Genomic DNA, 19746 nt, shown 5'->3' with positions numbered 1-19746 from the left:
AGTAAGATAAATAAGATTTATGTATTTTTCACGGACTATTTCACATATCAATTTCATGAAATGGATCTCTAAACTCATATGATCTGTGAAAAATATTATTTTTATATCAAAATTATTAATTTTCATTCAACCTCGGGAATATATATCTTCGAGATTATCTCACAAGATAATTGTTTTTTATTTTCTCGTTAACAATTTATCTTTGACCATAATTTACCATATACAATTTCATTGGTTCAAAAAGAAAGAAGAAACTCTAAAATTTTGTGTTAATCATATCAATATTAGTTGTACGGCAAAAACTTATGTGAGACGGTCTCACGGGTATTATTTGTGAGACGGATCTCTTATTTGGGTCACCCATAAAATAGTATTATTTTTTATGCTAAGAGTATTATTTTTTATTGTGAATATGGGTATTGTTGACCCGTCTCACAGATTATGATCCGTGAGACGGTCTCACATGAGACTCACTTTAGTTGTACAGAGCATATATTGTCATAAGATTTATGCAATTTGTTGTTTTTTGCGGAAATATTTATTAAAAAATTCAAAGTTCAATGATAAATAGTGAAGTCAACTTAAAATACGTGCATATTAAGATTTAAATAAATTATACATAATATTGAACGAGCGGATGATTAACGTAATTTCATAATGGATTGTTTTATATGAAAAATATTATAACTTAAATTTTATTATGTATATATATAGTCACAAATAAAAAGTTTACAGTGATTAATTTCAAATTTATATAATTTTTTATTGAATAAATCAATTAAATAATTATAAATGTATAAAATTACACGTATATAATAATAATCGCCGTAAATTTAAGATGACACACAAAATTAATTATTTGGATATTTTTCCAGATCAAATCTTTAGCATACAAAACAAAATGTTAAAAATTTAAAAACTAGCTTTAACGAAGAAGATTGTCAATAACTTAATACAGCACATACAAAAGATATAACCCAAGATTATGAAATTTGGCCCAAACTCTACTATATAAGCTAGCTCAGAGAAAGAAAAAATGTTAAATTCATATATACAACTTCTAACTAAGTGGACGTGGAATATCTAATATACTTCTCTCAGTATCAAGAACGAAAAACAAGGGTGTGAAATTTACAACACATTAGCAGATGAAACATAAGGACAGTCAAATATATAATGATTGACATAAACTCTGATATCATGTCAAAAACTCGATCTGACCGACATAGAACATATAACACGAAACTTAAACAAGGTATACGAAATGCTTTCCATGGACAAACAAAACTTGAGCATTATCTTAACGGACAAGCTATGACAAAGAAAAGGAGAAAAGAGAAAAGAAGGTAAAATTGAGTTGGATGTCCCACCCGTATAATCCGTCAAACTTTTACGTCCTTTTTTGTGGAATCAAATGTAATAAGTTGCATTGTGATTATTAGATATTAACTTTCACGTATTTTTATAAATCTCACCATAATTAGGTAATTATTTTCCATTCATTATTCGTTGTAGAATAGTATGTATACATACATGAAATGCAAGAACTCAAATGTGAATTTCAACAAAAATATCCCCGTGAAACGGGCTCGCAGGTCAATTTTGTGATATTGTCTTGATTCCAGACAGAGATGTATTCTAAATTCAAAAATTAATGGCTTGAGTTGGGCAAGAATGACACTTCCGCTGAACCTAGAACAAACACGTTCAGGGTACCTGGATTACGCAAAATAAAATTGAAAACATGTAGTGTAAGGTTGGGAGGGAGCATTTTAAAAAAAAAAAAATTTATATATTAAATTGTTAAAAAATATATTATATATAATTATTTAAAAAAATACATTAAAATTTAGCTGTTGTGTACAAACACTTGTTTCATTTTAATTATTATTTTTAAATATAAAGCAGTAGTTATAAAATTAGCAGTTATAAAACTATTCATTACAAACATTTCTATAAAATCTTTATAGAAGCTAAAATTGTTTATTCTGCTAATATTGTCTTCTACAAACCACATCGATAGTCCTCATTTATTTCAAAATTTAATTATTGCCACATGTTAAAATAAAAAGTTTTATTCCATTTTCTTTTTTTAAGAAAGTGTAGATTATTATTATTATTTTTTTGACTCAAAGAAAAGGTAGATATTTATATTACTATAATATATATATTGAAAGCTAAGCATATAGTGGGATTAAAAAAAAGATAGGAGCAACTGTAATCCACAGTATAATAAAATATAAATAGCAAATTGTCAATGGCCATTGACACGGTCAAGCAATTAATCTAATTTTATTTTATTTGAATAACGTGATTTGTATATTATTTCAAAATACAAATCTAAAAATAACAATCATGGGTTAAAAAAATAATAATATAAAAATTATAAATCATTTAATTGCTCCACTGCCCAGAAGCAAATACAACTTATGTTCAAAATTAAATGTAAATTTAATTATACGTCTTCTATATTAAAAAATAATTTAATCTTGTTATTTGTAAATTTATACATGTGATTTAGAATTCATGTTCTTTTGCTCATATGAAAATTAATGAACTTATGTCATCGGAATAATATAACACACAAATAAATATCTTAATTAAAAATAACATATAGATAACTATGCACAAATAAACATACTTGTGTGATATGTTATGGCGAAATAATCACTAGAAAAGAAATCTAGTTTACAAAATCAATATTAGCAAATAAATGAAAACTATCATTTTTAACAAGTCAATAGAAATAAATTGCATCCTAAAATATCAATAACAATAATAATCAAAACACAAGAATATAAATCCGTGTGACCGAAATTTGGAGCTAAAAAACAATTTTTCAATCAACACTTCATACGCATGTTGTGTTGAAGTATCTCCAATACGTCACGGGATCCTTAAATAGATTCGTAAAAGATAATCATCAGAAAACAAATTTTTTTAGAATTTGAAAAACTCAATATTCTATAAAGATGAAACTCTTTAAGTACGATATTAATTTAGGAGACACATTTCCTTTCATAACTAAATATATAATAGCTGCAGATTTGGGCTTGTATCATGACTATATTAAGTGTGGCCATATTTTAAAGATACATATATTAGCTATTCTACACTTCAAAGGCAAAAACTTGTGTGAGACGGTCTCACGGGTCGTATTTTATAAGACAGATATTTTATTTGGGTCATCCATGAAAAATTTCTCGCACAAGTTTTTGTCTTTAAAATGTATGTATGCAAAATTTCGTTGGTTTCATTATATAAAATTATATATATATTTTTAAATTTTATATTAGATATTTTAAAATATAGTGTATAGTGAGTAATACAATAACAGAGTATTTTTCCAAAAAGATAAAAATTGAATTAAAATTCAATACTTAATGTCATGCTAAAACGGTGTGGTCTATAATATTTCGATTATAAACTAAGCCTGGAAGATATTAAAACAACTGAAATATGTTCTCAACTTTTCTATATTTTTAAGTATCCAAAGCACAAAATTATTATTTTTAATAAATAAAAACTATAAAAATTAGAGAAAAATCGAAAGAAAAGAAAAACAAGACCCAAGCTTTTTAAAGTTATCGGAATCGACAATTCCATAGTTGCATGTCAAACCATTGGTCATATTCAAGGTTTTCAGCGCAAAAACTTTTGTGAGACGGTCTCATGAGTCGTATTTTGTGAGATATATATCTTATTTGGGTCATCCATAAAAAAATATTATTTTTTATGCTAAGAGTATTACGTTTTTATTGTGAATATCGGTAAAGTTGACCCGTCTCACAAATAAAAATTCGTGATATCATCTTACAAAAGATATACTCAAGTTTTATATGCAACGATGTGGATTGTGAGGCGTGCATTAACTATTGGCAAAAACTTTTGTGAGACGGTCTCACGAGTCATATTTGTGAGACGGATCTCTTATTTGGGTTATCCATGAAAAAGTATTACTTTTTATGCTAAAAGTATTACTTTTTATTGTGAATATGGGTAGGGTTGACCCGTCTCACGGATTAAGATCTGTGAGACGATCTCACATGAGACCTACTCTAACTATTTTTGATAATGTGGATTGATAAGGACTTGCAGTTTCAATTTAGTTTATTTATTATTTAGCATTCATTAATTCGTGAATTAACTATTTTTGATACTGTGGATTTATAAGGACTTGCAATTTTAATTTAGTTTATTTATTATTTAGCATTCATTAATTCAAACATATTATTCTTCTCTTGATCCCATCTTGTTAAATTTACATGGAGCAAATTTAGAAGGAAACTAGAAATCTCACGTATATTTAATTGTGAAACGAGTTATTAATGTTCATATTTATGATAATAAATAATATTTTTGATATAAATAATAATAATTATCAAGGGTGAACAAAATAAGAAATTCGTTTCACAAAATTTACTCATGACACCGTCTCAAAAAAGTTTTTATACAATAAGTTTTATGATCTTATCTAAATTGAATCTATTTTTTCATTATTTTCGTTTTCTAAATTAAACCTGAAACCCTTTTTCTTTAGAGTGGGTCTCATGTGAGACCGTCTCACGGATCTTAATCTGTGAGACAGGTTAACCCTATGGATATTCACAATAAAAAGTAATACTCTTAGCATAAAAAGTAATACTTTCTCATGGATGACCCAAATAAGATATCCGTCTCACAAATACGACCCGTGAGACCGTCTCACACAAGTTTTTGCCTTTCCTTTATTCTCAGTTCTCACGACAACTTGAATAGTTAAATCCCTCATTTATATCTTGATTCTTGCATCATACATAGGTCAATATAATAATGATCAAACAAACAGCACAAAAAAATTGGGGTATGGTCATAGGCTGAATGTTAATCCGACGACTACTCGTTTGGAAAAAAAAGTATTTGGGTATAATAATTGTATTGATACTTGAGAAGTTCTACGGTTTTAAAAATTTGAGTCGCATTGTTACCACCAACTATAGTTTTTGGTAAAGCGACAAACGCTCGTTCCTACAATTGATATCAGAACCAATGTCACGAGTTTGATCATCATTCGTTGCAAAGAATGAAAATCATTTCATGATATATTATTGGTAAGCAATAATTACTCAAACGCTAAGAGAGCAATCGAACGTGGCGACTGAGATGTTGTACATTTAAAAGATTTTAGTCACACTACCATCAATTATAGTTTTTGAGATAACGACAGACGATCGATCATAATAGTTTACAAAACGAGGGTGGTACTAAGCAAAATTTAAGTCTTATTTGGTTTTCAAGAGCAAAGGTCCAACGTTATCCCCAGAAGCTTTGTTGTGCTTCAAATGTGTTCCATCGCACAGGGGAAAGGTCTTGGACCTCCAACACCTGCACAACAAAATAACATTGGAAACAAATGGAATCCAAATTTTGCCCTCTTTTACGAATTCCCTGCGCTATTATTTTCCAAGCAATAAAAGAGAATTTTAAAAGTCCTAATCCGACAAGATTCGGCCTTTACGTATGTATACTCCATAGACCATTTTCGTTATGAAGAAAATTAAATATTAGCAGCATTATATTAAGTGTTATTAATAAATCATTTCACAGTTCTTCCTAGAACAATGAGTACCAATTAACAACTATAAAAATCGATTAAAAAAATTGAATTCTTCACCAACGAAACGGATTAGAATTCAAATGGGGAAAACATAAAACGTGATAGAAAATCCGTGTGGTTTCAAAAGAAAACCTGCAGTACGCAGTGACGGGTTTGGAGAGATTAGTGACGAGGACTGAGTCCACCACTTTATCTTCTGTCTTGCGAATATCTGGGTTTACCGTCTCGGCTCTCACCACCACCATCCGCCTCGGCTTACCGGCGGCGGCGGACGACACGGGCCTGCCGTATGAGATCCCCGCGTAAACAGATGCCATGAATATTATTATTATAATTTGCAGCGGCAAATGCCAAATCCTGGTTGTTGGATTTTTTCGAATGACCTGCGAATTCTAGGGTGGATGATTGTATCAGTTGAGTAGCCAATAAAGAACTTGAGGCTGACACGCTCCCTTAATATTTTTGGATTATTTTGTTGATATGTTTTCGGCTCATTTTAAATTATTATTATTTTTATTTTTTTCCCAGTACTAGATTTTTTTTATGAAAACTTACTTTGGTGGCTAAAATCTCAGTTCAGTCCTAATTGTTTAGGTTAGTTTTCGATTTAGTCCTAAACGAATTTAGTGAGCTGATTTAGTGTCAAAGGTTTCAAAAGTTTTCCGAGTCCAATTTCTCCATTAATTTGGGTCAAACTAAATAAAAGAGAAAGATTTACAGATCAATTTATAAAATGAAAAATCTCCTAACCTCTCAACGCTCTAGAAATCACCAAAAATTCTCAATTGCTTGTTGATGTCTCTCTGTCATCATCTCAAGGCATGTACGCAATTGCTCCCAATAACAATTTTTTTATTTGCGCGTGAAATCGAAATATCATGAATTCATTGATAGAGATATTAGCTTGAAATTGGGCTAAAAAAAATTTCCCGAGCCCTGTTCGGTTTGCCTGATGATGGGCAATTCTAGTTTATTTTACTTGTTCAAATGTTTGATTTTCACACTTAAGCTAAATGCTTGAAATTTATTAGCAGCCCGAAGTAGCATCAGTAAAATCAAATGCCTTATAGATGATGTTGCGTCCAGAGTTCAAAATACGGTGAGGCAAGATGAAGATTTTAAGTCTAGTGTAGACTACTTTATGGTTTTCAACACGAGTGTAAAACCTTTATCTCCTTTTCTAGCACAACATTGCTCTCCTTCTCTAATACACACATGACTAGGGGTGTTCAAACTTCGGATAAAATCGAAAAAATCGAACATCCAAACCGAAAAAACTGGACACCGAACCGAACCGAACCGAACCGAAAGCTGAATTTTGTAATTCGGATATAAATGTTAAAACCGAAGTTTATTTTGTTCGGTTTTGGATTATATATGTCAAAACCGAAAAAACCGAAATTTCATTAAATTAATAATTTTTTTTATATTTTTATTTATATTATATATTTTGATATGATATTTAGTGAATGAAAAACCATTTTGAACAATTTTTATTTGATTGTTGTTTGTTTAATTAATTTAGACCTTATATTTAAATATTTTAGTCAGAAAACAAATAGAAAATTAACATATTATATTTTACAATATATTTATATTATTAATTTAAATAATTATATCAAAACCGAAATAACCGACCGAAATAACCGAACCGTTTTGGTAGAAAACTGAACCGAACCGAAGAAAAATGGTTAGGATTCAGATTATATATTTCTAAAACCGAAATAAAAAACCGAAAACCGAACCGAACCGACCGATGAACACGACACATCCTTTGTCTACTTTCTCACAATTTTTTTTTGGTAGTAAAACAAAACAACACTTCGGTATACCTCTACTTTCGTAATGGGAGCTTCATTTTTTAAAAAATTTTCGTGAAATTATATTATGTTGTTTGCTTGTGTGAAATCATTAATTTTTCTTATATTTTTGTTGTGATATAGGGTAAAACATATGTAGTTTTTATTGGACGTAAATATCGTATATATGAGATTTGAGAAGATGCATAAAAGCAAGTCAATAAATTTAGCGACACATCCCACGTGTCATTCTTGAGTAGGGAGGGGGCTATAAAAGCTTTTTATTCTTATATGGACAAGAAAGTTCCAGTGCAAGCTTCTTCCTTTGCTACTAGTGCCGAAGAAACGTTGAACACAACTTCTAGTGCAAATTTAGCTCCACTTTGTTCGTTTGGACCATCAATTGAATATGCATATAAGTATTCTATATAAATTTCAAGCTCCAGTGCAAGCTTCTTCCTCTACTACTAGTGCCGAAGAAACGTTGAACACAACTTCTAGTGCAAATTTAGCTCCACTTTGTTCGTTTGGACCATCAATTGAATATGCATATAAGTATTCTATATAAATTTCAAACTCATAGTTTGTTGGAATATTCTTTCTAACTTCCAACACATCCAAATCGTTTTCTAGATATCTCTTTTTATTTAGTGTATTCCTGATTTTGTGTCAAAACATAATAGCATCTTTATTTTTGAATCCATGATCATATGCAATCTCCCAAAATTCAACCATTGCTAGCTTATCAAAATAAAAAAAGTCGAAACATTCAAAACTTCTCCCAATGGTTTCATCGTGTTCGCCTTTAGGTTTATACCTTCCATTGTAATACATTTTAATAGTAACCAAAATCTTGTTTTCCAAGTAAACATACACAGAAAAATATAAAAAAACAATATAATTTTTCACTGAAAATTGCATGATACAAAATTATGTAAAATAGAGTGAAAAAATAATAACTTACCATAATTTGTAATGATCTCTATTGTCAATTATTGCATTTAGCCATTATTTATCAACCTTGAGATGATGACACAGAGAAAAAGTCAATGGCTGAGGAAGGAGAGAGTGAGAATGGAGATGAGAACTTTCTTCAACTGGAAAATTGATTTCAAGCAGTTAGCTTAAGTGTGAAAATCAAATATTTTAACAATTAAAATAAACTAGAAAGAAAAGCATTTGGAAGAATTACCGTAAACATGTTTTTCTAAGAACAAAAATAAACTAGAAAGATTTTCACCTTTGTTTAGCCTAAAGAGGTTAAGAGATTTTTGAGGATTTTTCATTTGATAAATCGATTTACAAATCTTTATCTACCGTTTAGTTTAAACGCAAATTAACGGAGAATTGGATTGAGAAAACTTTTGAAACATTTCGAACTAAATCAGCTCATTAAATTCGTATAAGACTAAAACGAGAACTACCTCAAACAATTGGGACTGAACCGAGATTTTAGCCCACTTTGGTTGGTTGGGTTTTATTATTTATATAATATTTATCGATTTGTTTAATTAAAATTTCTATTCATTTAAACTTACTTATTTAATATTTGATTGATAAATGAATCAATCGATTGACATTAAAAAAAGAAGAAGTTATAAATGTATACAATAAATAGAAATTTATGTTATGCTTGAATTGATGTATCTGAGACGATATATTCAAAGTTTGCGACAAAATCATCTTCAATTTTATGGTTCAATAACAATAAATTTTAAATATAACACTAAGTATAATTTGATATATGCTCTCAAATAATTTGACCCTAGTTCATTAATTTAATTTTTTTTCAGCGGCTTTAACTTGATTTTTGACGTCCCTGGACCGGGCCATCCATTTCACACTTGTTGGGCCAACGTTTATAAAAACAAAATGAACCGGTCCTCTGGCCCATTCTCTCTCTCTCTCTCTCTCTCTCAATTGACACCGGAAGTCGCGGAAAAGCTGGAACGAGGATGGAGAAGCTTAGATGCCAAAGGATGGGATGCGAAGCACTGTTCACCGAAGACGAAAATCAGGAAGATCCATGTACTTACCACGATTACGTAAGTACTTCTTGTCTCTCTCTCTCTTGTTTAATTCGTGTATGTTTGATTTTTTTGGATCTCTTCTATTTTTCGGTTAATTTACGGATTGAGGTGTTTGATCGGTTACAAGATGAATTAGCTCTTCGGTGGAAGTTTAACCGAGTATTTGTTAGATTTGGCTCGGGGAATATAGAGTTGGCAAATGATAGTATGATTAATATCCTGCAGAAATCGTTGTTGAATTTTGTCAGGGTTTAAGCCTCCTATTTATTTACCTTATGATGTACATTTTCTTTCTGGGATGATGTTTCGGTTTGTTCTCCAACGTGTAGCCTTTTTTCTTGATTTATTTTGAGCTTTGAATTAATTGATTCGATGCTTTTAAGTATCTTCTGAGTTCTGCCCGAACAGCTATATCAACGGTCCATTGGTTTTTGTTATTTGGATTTTTTCTCGACTGTAGAAAGTGATAGTGATTGACAAAGATACAGAGAAAGTACGCTGGTGTGAATAATCACTTAGCCGATTCTGAGAAAAACACAGAATAACAAACGAGAATGTCTGCAGAAAGGATTGTTTAATTAACTGCTCATGTTGTCATACATTCTTGGCATGGCGTGTCTAACGTGTTATTCATTTGGAAGCTTAAACGGGCCTCTGGCTTATGCAATGTAATTGTTACCTTGTATTTCTTAAAAATCACTAATTTAATGTCTCCTGATGTATGTCATGCTTCACGCTTTCTCTAACTTTCTGCTTTGACGAGTTTACAAAACTGCTTTTTTTCTGATTTGTAAAATTAATCACAGAAGTGTCTTTAACAGCCAATATTTCATGATGGGATGAAAGAGTGGAGGCTGGAGCTGTTGTAAGAAAAAGAGTCACGATTTTAGTCTGTTTCTAGCGCTTCCAGGGTATGTAACTTTTCCCTCTTGTTATGATGCATTCAGTTTAAAAGTTCAAAATCTTACTGTCCAATATCTATATGTTAGCTTTACTCAATGTGTATCTGTCTTTTTATTTTGAACTGATGACTTCTTCACTTACTAGATTAAGTTAACATTTTTTTTAATCTCCTCTTACTTAACCATTCACCCACCTCAACTGGCAAACCACAATTCAGGATAACTTGTCTTCTGAATATGTTATCCATTGAAATGCGCAACTCACTTGTGATATCTCTTTCCTTTTGATTTGCAGTGGAAATGCTGTGATATTCACGTTAAAGAATTCGATAAATTTATGAACATACCGCCATGTGCAAAAGGATGGCACAAAGCTGATCCAGAGTCGTAAAGATGGCGCAAATGTCCCAGTTTGAACGGTTCAGCAATATGGAACATTTGCTGCAGTTTATAGCCATTTATCGTCTATGGTTGGCATATTCGGTCTAGTGTTGAAAATGGAGAAGATTTTGTTTTACCATTTGCACTAATCCATTTCAATCTTGTTCGACCTGGCTCTACCACTTTGGCACATTTATCCATGCAGCAAGGGGTAGATGCAACTGCAAAGTATGAGTGAAAGCTGTGTGCTTTCTATTTAAAAATTTAAAATAAATATCTTCAATCATAAAAAGTAAAAATGATTAACCAAGTTATAATTAATAAATTTAATCATTTTATTTAATTTGAATAAATAACACGCACACCCACATGCTCGTATATATAAATTCCGTAATTACAAACATCTCTTAATTAATTTTTATAATCTTTTTATACCACTTCCAATGATATATACATCAGTTTAATGATGTATTAATAATATTCAATAAATTTTCGTATACTAAAACTATTATATATATATATTTTACATCTTGCATAGAGACGATATATATATATTTTTGTAACATGCAAGTGTTTGTCCAAATTGGCAACCTCGGCAAAATTTATGACAAATAGGATCGCATCTTTTGGCTCATAAAATCAAGCCACCAACACCTCAAACTTCCCGCACACTTGCAAACAAAAACGAGTAAACAACGCTCTCTTCGCCACCACCAAACCCTCCGCCCAATCCTTATCTCATCCGCCGTGGTTAATCGGCGGCTCACATGACCCAAAGCCGCTGCCCGGCACCAGAAGACGAGACACGAAACCCGATTCAGACCGGAATGAGGCTCATTGTCCCTTTACAAGGAGTGGTTCAAGGCAGGGGCGGAATACTCCTCGGTTCACTTATCCCATGCGCTTTGTTATATTTCCTTCAATTTTACTTCAAGCGACACCGTTCCGCACCTGGTTCTTCCTCCTCGAATTCCCCGTCGCCATCCGCATCATCGGCTAACCTTCCCGAGCTACCCCGTTCATCTTCGCGCGCCAATTTGCTGACGCGTGGTTCAATGGGACGCGTCGACGTCTCTGCTCGGGCGAGCTCCATAGCCAAGCCTAATGATTCGCCTTACTATATTGGATTGGATAGTGTGCGGGAAAATCCGTATGATGAAATTCATAATCCTGATGGGATTATCCAGCTCGGGTTGTCCGAAAATAGGGTACTTACATGCAATTCCCTTCATCTATAACTCTCTCATTTGTAAATGGAAATTGAGAACTTCTACAGATTCCGACATTTTTTGGTTACTTTGTTTTTACAGTTGTCGTTGGATCTAATTGAGAAGTGGCTCTCTGAAAATTTGAGTAATTCTGTTCTCGGAATGGGGGATGGCGGTATAGGTATAAGTGGAATTTCCACGTACCAGCCTTCAGATGGATTGATGGAGCTGAAAGTGGTAAACTGTGGACTGATTTTGTTAAGCATGCTAATTAGGAAATTGTTTGCTGATGTTTTCTTAGGATCATTGTTCTGGTTTTGGTTTTGGTTTTTTATTTCCTTGTACATATCTTGTAATCATACAAGATCCTATAAAAATGGGAAAATTCCCTACCTTTGAGTGCGGTTTTATATTTAGCTATTAGCCTTCAGACTAGCACCATGCCGAAGTAATACCTCCATCAAATTGGCGTATTACCCAACATGCTCCTTGCTTCGAGCCGGCTTCCGTGGAAAATTCAGACTTTGGTACTTGTTATTCGGACTACCAGTTAGTATGCCACGATGATGTTCTTGACTCGTGTTGGTTCTAAGTCTATTTGATACCAGCAATCTACGGTCCATACAGTTTTCCTGTTCCATATTTGGTTGTTAAACTTATAATTGTTTTCTCTTAAACTCGTTTGCTAATTAATGTTATAATTGATCCTTCCTAAATTTTACGCTCTTGTGTTTGAAGGAAAAATGTACATTTATTTTGCAGGTGATGGCTGGTTTCATGACTTATGTAATGGGAAGAACTGCATCATTTGACCCATCACACATGGTATTAACATCTGGTGCAACTCCTGCACTTGAGATGCTCAGTTTTTGTCTGGCTGACCCTGGAAATGCTTTCCTTGTCCCCGCGCCATATTATCCTGGGTATGCATGTAAATTTTTATCTTGGATATGATCTTTAACCACCACAATTCTTTTATGCTGTGATTAGTGGTGGATGGCTTCAATCCCATACGTGTTTCATCTTTTTGTTCCTCAGTCATTTTATTGCAATTTTCTCTCTCCTCTTTCTGCTCAAGGCATGAGAAGTAAACTACTGTTTTCTTTCTAAAGTTTTGATAGGGACATGAGATGGAGAACGGGAGTTGAGCTGATCCCTGTTCACTGTCGTAGCTGTGATGACTTCACATTGAGCATCACTGCTCTTGATCAGGCATTTAATCAGGCCAGAAAAAGAGGCCAAAAAGTCCGTGGATTACTCATTTCCAATCCTTCAAATCCTCTTGGGAATATGCTGAAAAGGGATATGCTCTATGATCTCCTAGATTTTGCTAGAGATAAGAACATCCATATCATATCAGATGAAATTTTTGCAGGTTCAACATATGGAAATGAGGATTTTGTAAGCATGGCTGAGATAGTTGATTCAGAAGATGCTGACAAAGATAGGGTTCACATTATATATGGATTGTCCAAAGATTTCTCAATTCCGGGCTTCAGGGTTGGGGTTATATATTCCTTTAACGAAAATGTTCTGGCTGCTTCCAGGAAATTGGCTAGATTTTCTTCTGTTTCAACTCCAACTCAGAAGCTCCTAGTATCAATGCTTTCAGATACAAGGTTTACCCGGGAGTACACCCAGGCAAATAGGAGGAGAATATTTGAAATGCATAATTTATTTGTTGCGGGTTTGAGAGAACTCGGTATTAAATGCTCAAAAACCAGTGCAGGTTTATTCTGTTGGGTAGATATGAGCAGATTGATTAGTCCTTACAACGAGAAAGGGGAGCTTGATCTGTGGGATAAGCTATTAAATATTGCAAAGATTAATGTTACTCCTGGATCTGCTTGCCATTGTATTGAACCTGGATGGTTCAGAGTCTGTTTTACCACATTAAGTAGAAAGGACATACCTGTGGTTATGGAACGAATACGTCAAGTTGTTGAAAACTGTAAACCTATTGTGTAAGACAGTGGAATTTGTGTTATTGGTGCCAAAAGGCAAGGTTTTTATGTCATGGTTCGCATGGAGTGGTTATGTTTTATAGACTTAATTTAATGAGTTAATCGTGTTGGGAATGTTAAAAGTTAGGTTATCAGAAACTGATAATATTTCAATATTCTAATATTAGAATGGAATACCAGACGGATAAACCGTTTCGGTGTACATTCATTGATCGATTATATACTGTAATGCAAAATTCCTATAATAGTTTCAACCGCAAGCGACTCTTCCACTTACTTTGGCCGTCCGATGATAATGAAGCACATTCAAAGAAATCCACAATCGAATCCGCTCCTCTTTGTGAAATGTCAGCCCTAACCATGAATATGCATGGAAGCTGTCAGGTATTTTTTCTTAGTTGCTGCTGGCTCGTTATATCATTGAAAAACTTTGATTTTCATGTTTGTTTTAATGCGCTGAGTACTATTAATACCATAGATAGGCCAAGTCATTAAAAAGGAACAAAGAATGTGCCAAAGCTCAAGAAGTAGAGGGCTCAACCCTTGTGCCTCAATGCAATGCAAGCCTTGGTCTCAAAGCATGATCCCTTGATGCACTTTAGGCTCAATATGTTCTTTAAGCACACCTTGACATAGTGGATGGTGAATTCAAGGTGAAATTTGAGAGAGTTTCTCAATCCGTTACAGACCAATTAATATTTATCTTGTATCTGTCAATAATTTGTAGATGTTGGATGATTTGTGATGAAATTTTTTCATCAAATATTTGTACTTCGATGTATTATTTTTAGGATGCCTTCAATCGAGATGCATCACCTCAACCCTTGATTCTATACTCTATAATTCTTGGGGTGGCAGCGCCTTTGTATCTTGGGGTAAAGTGCAGTTGAGTAAATTATATCCATCGTGTATGTTTTGTTTGTTCATTTTTACTACTTTGGCAAGTTCTTTGTGGCTTGTCACTACCAGTACCCCAAATATAATTTGCAGCCATCTAACTTGTCAAGAAAACCTGATTTTGGCACTGCAAGAGGAATGATTCACTCTTATTAAGCTTGTGTTGCCTGTTTCATAACCTGTGGTTAAGTAGTGAACCGCACTGCTGACTATCGAATAACCCATTTATCTAGCAATTAACGAATGTAAGAATTAGATTTTATGAAAAGCGTTAGGATACTCATACAACTATTTTGATGGCAATAAACATTTATATTATAAACCGAATTTATTTATGGTAATACAAACATGAAAACAAAATCCGACTACCAACTGCTCGGTCAAGGCCACCAAAGAACAGAGTTAGTTTATAAATTTACACAAACAAATTCTGTAAAATAGCCCGTAACTACGTTTTAAACATCACAGATTAAGCAACAATAGTCATCATTTTTATATATGTTTATTCAAAAAAGCTCGAATGCACCATTTTATGACATATTCCGTAGGAGTGACTTTTGAGAAATACAAAACAAACTAGTCAGAGTGTTCGACATTCACCTGTGCACTTGCTGCCTCCATCAGACCATTACGTATCTGATCGCCAATATCACGAACATGGCCAGGACCATGGGGTATGAAAACCGTAGTGTTTTTGGAACTGTTTCCCAGGTCTTTGATAGTGTCGAAGTATTGAGTGATCATGATAAGGTCCATCACCTCTTTTGCCGATGTGCCTTCAACTTTGTGGGAGAAATTCAATATATTCTCTCTAAGGCCGTCTGTAATTGCCTGTCTTTGTCTGGCGACACCGATTCCTCCAAGATACTTGGCTTCAGCATCCGCTTCTGCTTTCTTGACTTGAAGAATCTTCTCCGCCTCCCCTTTGTATACACTTGCAAGTTGCATTCTTTGCGCTATCATAGAAAATATACATTTTATCCCCGTGTTGCCATCAAAATCAATAAAGAAACAATACATTTGGAGATGGGAGAAACGTAGGAAAAAGAAGAAGGTACATGTTTATCTGAGGCATATTGTACAACTATGAGTTTGGCTACATGCTAACGGACACCGTATGAGGGCCAAGAAAGTATAGCATCATTGTTAGTAAGGAGATGAAGTGGATGGAATTAGGTAATCCAGCTATTAATCATCTTATTTTACAGAGTAACTAAAATGTGAGAACGATTAAAATTCAAACTTGGAAATTGATTGCTGAAAGCATCAAAATTCAACATTCTATTTCATTCTGAAATGTGAAAATATGTTGCTCCCGCAAGATTATATCATGTATGTACTGTAGTAATATCAGTGGCCTTACACATATCCTATACAGATGCATTACTATATCAAAATATACATCTACAATTTAAAATTACCATGCTTGATGCATACGACCTGCATTATATTATTTACTATGACATCCCAAGTGTTTTCCTCTCTTAAAAATATCTAGGAAATGTCTCGTTCAGAAGCAGAGGACATCAATTTTTTTCTTGGTTTAACTGATCAAGACGAACAGAGTATGAGAGGACATGAAGTTTATTTGCAAAGATAAACTAAGGCCCCAAAGCCAGAGAAGCACACCAAAATGCACAAGCAGTGTCAAGAAGAAAACCACGTACAACAAAACAATGAATGCATACTTAGCAACACGTGCACTCTCAAATGGAGAGTCTACATATGTTGACCATGTTCTGTCTAAAAAGTTAAAATGCAAGGGACGGTAATAGCTAAGAGTAACCTGCGTTTATCTCATTCATGGCTTTGCGTACCGAGGCGTCAGGAATAATGTCAACCATCAATATATGCTCAATGTTATATCCATACGCTCCCATCACCTGACACATGTAGTGAAATCAAAAGCTAGATCTCACAGGTACCACATATCCTACAGGTTTGCATCATTCGGCATACAAAAGAATGAAAACGGGACAAAAACAAAATCACATAAATGGAATTATCTGTCAACTTGATATATAAGCAGGTTAATAGAGAAGATTATCAAACACGTGTAACAGTCTCTGTACTTATTTTTTTCGTGCAGGTGTGCCTCCTCCTTCCTCATCTTTTCTGATTTTTTGTTTCACGCAGTATGAAATAATCACCAATATACTTCACAATGCAGGGGATTTTCACGGTTGGCCTGAAGATTCCAAGAGACCTTATAAGAGTTTAGCTCATATATTCAATTCTATCTATCAGGCTCGTTGAGGCTTGTTGAGCATGTAAGTCTCTAGTTTCACACCTCAATAAAAAACAAGCAGTAACAAATAAATGTAGACTCATCATGTTAAACAAAAATGTACAGATATATATACATCTGCTGAAATAGACCGGTTCCCTAAAATCCCAAATTTTCAGAAAGGTAACTGAAGACCATAATTGGAAATTCAAATTAGAATTAAATATTAAGCTGGTGCCACTGTCACCCTATTCTCCTCTTTTGATAAAAAGAATTACCTTCTCAAGTTCCTCCAAAACAGCTTGTGCAACATCAGTCTTCTGTTCAAAAAGCTCATCCAAACTCATTCTCGGAACATGAGCTCGCACCACTAGTAGTATGAACAGAGGCAACATAAGTAAAACAAAAAAGAAAACATGAAAATTGAAGCATAAATTTACATAAATTACCATCAAATACGTATGACTGAATCTGTTCTCTAGGATTTTGCAACTCGTAGAAAGCATCATCAGCATTTTCCTTGATTACCCGATACTGAATTGTGCAATGCAATTGAACAAAGACATTATCCTGCAGAATGAAATTACGTAATATTCTGAGAGAGGAACATGTATACTCAATTCAATATCTTGATTTTGACTGCATAACCATCACCTACGCAACTCTTGCAGCTAACAAGTTATACGCTGGCAAACTAAGTTGACTTCAAAAATTATCTTCAAGCTGATAATCTTATAACTTAAGCAGTCAAAGAATTTGTCATATGGGAAATCAAACTTTAATTTGAAGGTAATAATGTTCTGATTACCTCGACCATAAAATTTGTAGAGGCAACTCAGGCCCAACCACCAGGGAATCCACTGTGCAAGCATTACGTTACACAGCATAATACCTCGATTGCCAGGCATATATCATAATTCATATTTAAAACGTAAATTTTTAATTTTATTCTTTTTAAATTAAATTTTGATGAACTTGACATACATATTTGCCATATCTTGAAATCTAACTCATTTGTCATGGGAGTGAATTCCTGGCTTACATGACAGCAATCCGGTTCTACGAAGACTTTCGTGTAAGGTTTGAATACTAACATAACAGTCGATCATCAATGGGGAATTATCGAATAATCTTTCAAGAAACTACAAGCAGTGCCCATTAAAAGACAAAACTTGAAAGAAACTAAAACAAGGCTCCTACAAACCTGAAAACCTACGCACATAACAAACAGCACAAAGGTTACAACATAAAAGTACCTTAGTTTTGGTCTCAATTTTGACATCAAGAGAATTAATCCTGGTGGATAGGACTCCGGCGAGACATTCTCCTGCGAACGGGTTGTAGAATTGGAGCCCCGGTTGCGCAAGACGATCAAACCTCCCCCATCTCTCCACCACGCCTATGCTTGCCTGATCCACGCACCCACACAACACACAGTAGACGTTCCCCATCAGTTCGTCCCCTCGGCAATCTTCAATTACCAAGACCAACGAGATATGATGGACTTTATGAAAAGTGGATACGCGGCGGTATGCCGGTATCGACTTCTTCCGGTTTAGCAAGAATCTCACAATAAAATATTTTTTTTTATTTTTATTTAAATATTTTCATAAAATTTTGTTAATAATTACAATATTTAATTTAATTCATCTTAAAAATTGTATTATCTTTACAAATTATATATTTAATATAATTACATTATTTGTATCCAAATACTAATTAAAGATTATAACTAAATAAAAATTTATAAATTAACTCAATTAGTTAATGACCATAATCTCGCGTGTATAATATTCTAAAAAAATAATTTTTTTGATTTAATATACAATTTTGTCACACAAAATAATATAATGCTTTTGGCCATTTTTTAACTCAAATAGATTATCCACATTGTGGACGGACTTAGATTAAAATAAAAATGAGTGTTTTCTTAAAGTTACCAATTACCAAATTAAATGACTGGGCCACTGAGATTTGGCAATTGTCCAATTACGAATTCTCAAATTCAGAATCTTTGGGACCAGGCCAACTTGCCGCTGGCCCAGCGGCAAGAGCTCGTGGCCCCAAATTACCCAATATATCCCATATCGAACTAATATGAAAACAATTTCATGTACTTAAAACGTAAGAAACACAACAACGGACACGACCTTACTTGAACAGGATCTGTTCTATAGGCTCGTACCTCTGTGTCCTTGAGTTCTAAGGAGGCAGGAAACCAAGTCTGGTGGATGAAAAATGACTGCAGGATCGGAGCGTGATTGATTAGACCCATGGCTCTGGGGCCGTTGGTCAGCAGAGGATCGTTCTCAGCCCATAGTATGGGTAGAGGAGGTCCTGCAGTTGTCTGACAGACTAAATTCTCTTTTTGTTTTTGCACGCTTCTCTCCAATTTTATACACACACATGATTTATTTTGCTTAATAATTTATAATATTACCTAATTTTTTAAAAAAATATTATACGAATAAACATCCATAAATTGGTGTTGCTGAAATTCATTTGAAGAAATTAGAAGTTTAATAAGTTATAACCTGACTTCTAAATATCATGTTTTTTTAGCTTTAAAATTCATTAAATCGATGTAAAAAAAACTTTCTTATTTAGATTTCTAACTAATCTAGTAATTTTAGAAAAAAGATGTTTTGGGAACACTAATCTGTAATTTGTATTTCGAGTTTTTTTTTTATGTTGAAATTTTAAATAAATATCATTTTTTTGCACCATCGCATGCTTAGCTTA

At 33.3% G+C, this 19746-nt stretch overlaps 3 protein-coding genes, 1 long non-coding RNA gene and 1 other non-coding gene across 5 annotated transcripts; 3 read left to right on the top strand and 2 right to left on the bottom strand.

Annotated features, from left to right (window-relative positions):
* Positions 1–5101: 5101 nt before the first annotated feature.
* On the bottom strand, positions 5102–6043 carry LOC140804704 (CDGSH iron-sulfur domain-containing protein NEET-like). The gene is made up of 2 exons (XM_073160797.1): positions 5729–6043; positions 5102–5364 (listed from the first exon to the last, which is right to left on the bottom strand). Exons 1-2 carry the CDS (start codon positions 5911–5913, stop codon positions 5262–5264), a joined length of 288 nt encoding a protein of 95 aa, XP_073016898.1. The 5' UTR covers positions 5914–6043; the 3' UTR covers positions 5102–5261.
* Positions 6044–9301: 3258 nt separating this feature from the next.
* On the top strand, positions 9302–11064 carry LOC140804748 (uncharacterized). Its single transcript, XR_012112196.1, has 3 exons — positions 9302–9440; positions 10247–10336; positions 10623–11064. It is a non-coding gene; the product is annotated as an uncharacterized lncRNA (long non-coding RNA).
* Positions 11065–11304: 240 nt separating this feature from the next.
* Positions 11305–13959, top strand: LOC140804203 (probable aminotransferase ACS12). Its single transcript, XM_073160056.1, has 4 exons — positions 11305–11916; positions 12019–12153; positions 12679–12839; positions 13029–13959. Exons 1-4 carry the CDS (start codon positions 11476–11478, stop codon positions 13882–13884), a joined length of 1593 nt encoding a protein of 530 aa, XP_073016157.1. The 5' UTR covers positions 11305–11475; the 3' UTR covers positions 13885–13959.
* Positions 13960–15246: 1287 nt separating this feature from the next.
* LOC140804204 (protein PPLZ12-like) lies at positions 15247–18568 on the bottom strand. Its single transcript, XM_073160057.1, has 5 exons — positions 18261–18568; positions 17454–17574; positions 17283–17374; positions 16564–16660; positions 15247–15733 (listed from the first exon to the last, which is right to left on the bottom strand). Exons 1-5 carry the CDS (start codon positions 18453–18455, stop codon positions 15354–15356), a joined length of 885 nt encoding a protein of 294 aa, XP_073016158.1. The 5' UTR covers positions 18456–18568; the 3' UTR covers positions 15247–15353.
* A 581-nt stretch (positions 18569–19149) lies between these two features.
* Positions 19150–19361, top strand: LOC140806484 (small nucleolar RNA U3). Its single transcript, XR_012112556.1, has one exon. It is a non-coding gene; the product is annotated as a small nucleolar RNA U3 (small nucleolar RNA).
* The last annotated feature ends 385 nt before the right edge of the window (positions 19362–19746 follow it).

This window comes from Primulina eburnea, chromosome 11 (genome assembly GCF_022965805.1).
Source record: "Primulina eburnea isolate SZY01 chromosome 11, ASM2296580v1, whole genome shotgun sequence".
NCBI lineage: Eukaryota > Viridiplantae > Streptophyta > Magnoliopsida > Lamiales > Gesneriaceae > Primulina > Primulina eburnea.
This window is presented reverse-complemented; position numbering and strand designations above follow the sequence as displayed.

Excerpts from the sequence above, each read along its gene's own strand:
- LOC140804704 (XM_073160797.1), bottom strand. The coding sequence starts at position 5,913 with ATGGCATCTGTTTACGCGGGGATCTCATACGGCAGGCCCGTGTCGTCC. Across the intron at positions 5,365-5,728 it reads CCCGTCACTGCGTACTGCAG|GTGTTGGAGGTCCAAGACCT; the intron begins GTTTTCTTTTGA and ends TTTGTTGTGCAG.
- LOC140804203 (XM_073160056.1), top strand. The coding sequence starts at position 11,476 with ATGACCCAAAGCCGCTGCCCGGCACCAGAAGACGAGACACGAAACCCG. Across the intron at positions 11,917-12,018 it reads TCGGGTTGTCCGAAAATAGG|TTGTCGTTGGATCTAATTGA; the intron begins GTACTTACATGC and ends TTGTTTTTACAG. Across the intron at positions 12,154-12,678 it reads GATTGATGGAGCTGAAAGTG|GTGATGGCTGGTTTCATGAC; the intron begins GTAAACTGTGGA and ends TTTATTTTGCAG.
- LOC140804204 (XM_073160057.1), bottom strand. The coding sequence starts at position 18,455 with ATGGGGAACGTCTACTGTGTGTTGTGTGGGTGCGTGGATCAGGCAAGC. Across the intron at positions 16,661-17,282 it reads TTTTGGAGGAACTTGAGAAG|GTGATGGGAGCGTATGGATA; the intron begins GTAATTCTTTTT and ends TACATGTGTCAG. Across the intron at positions 15,734-16,563 it reads CATGAATGAGATAAACGCAG|CGCAAAGAATGCAACTTGCA; the intron begins GTTACTCTTAGC and ends TTTCTATGATAG.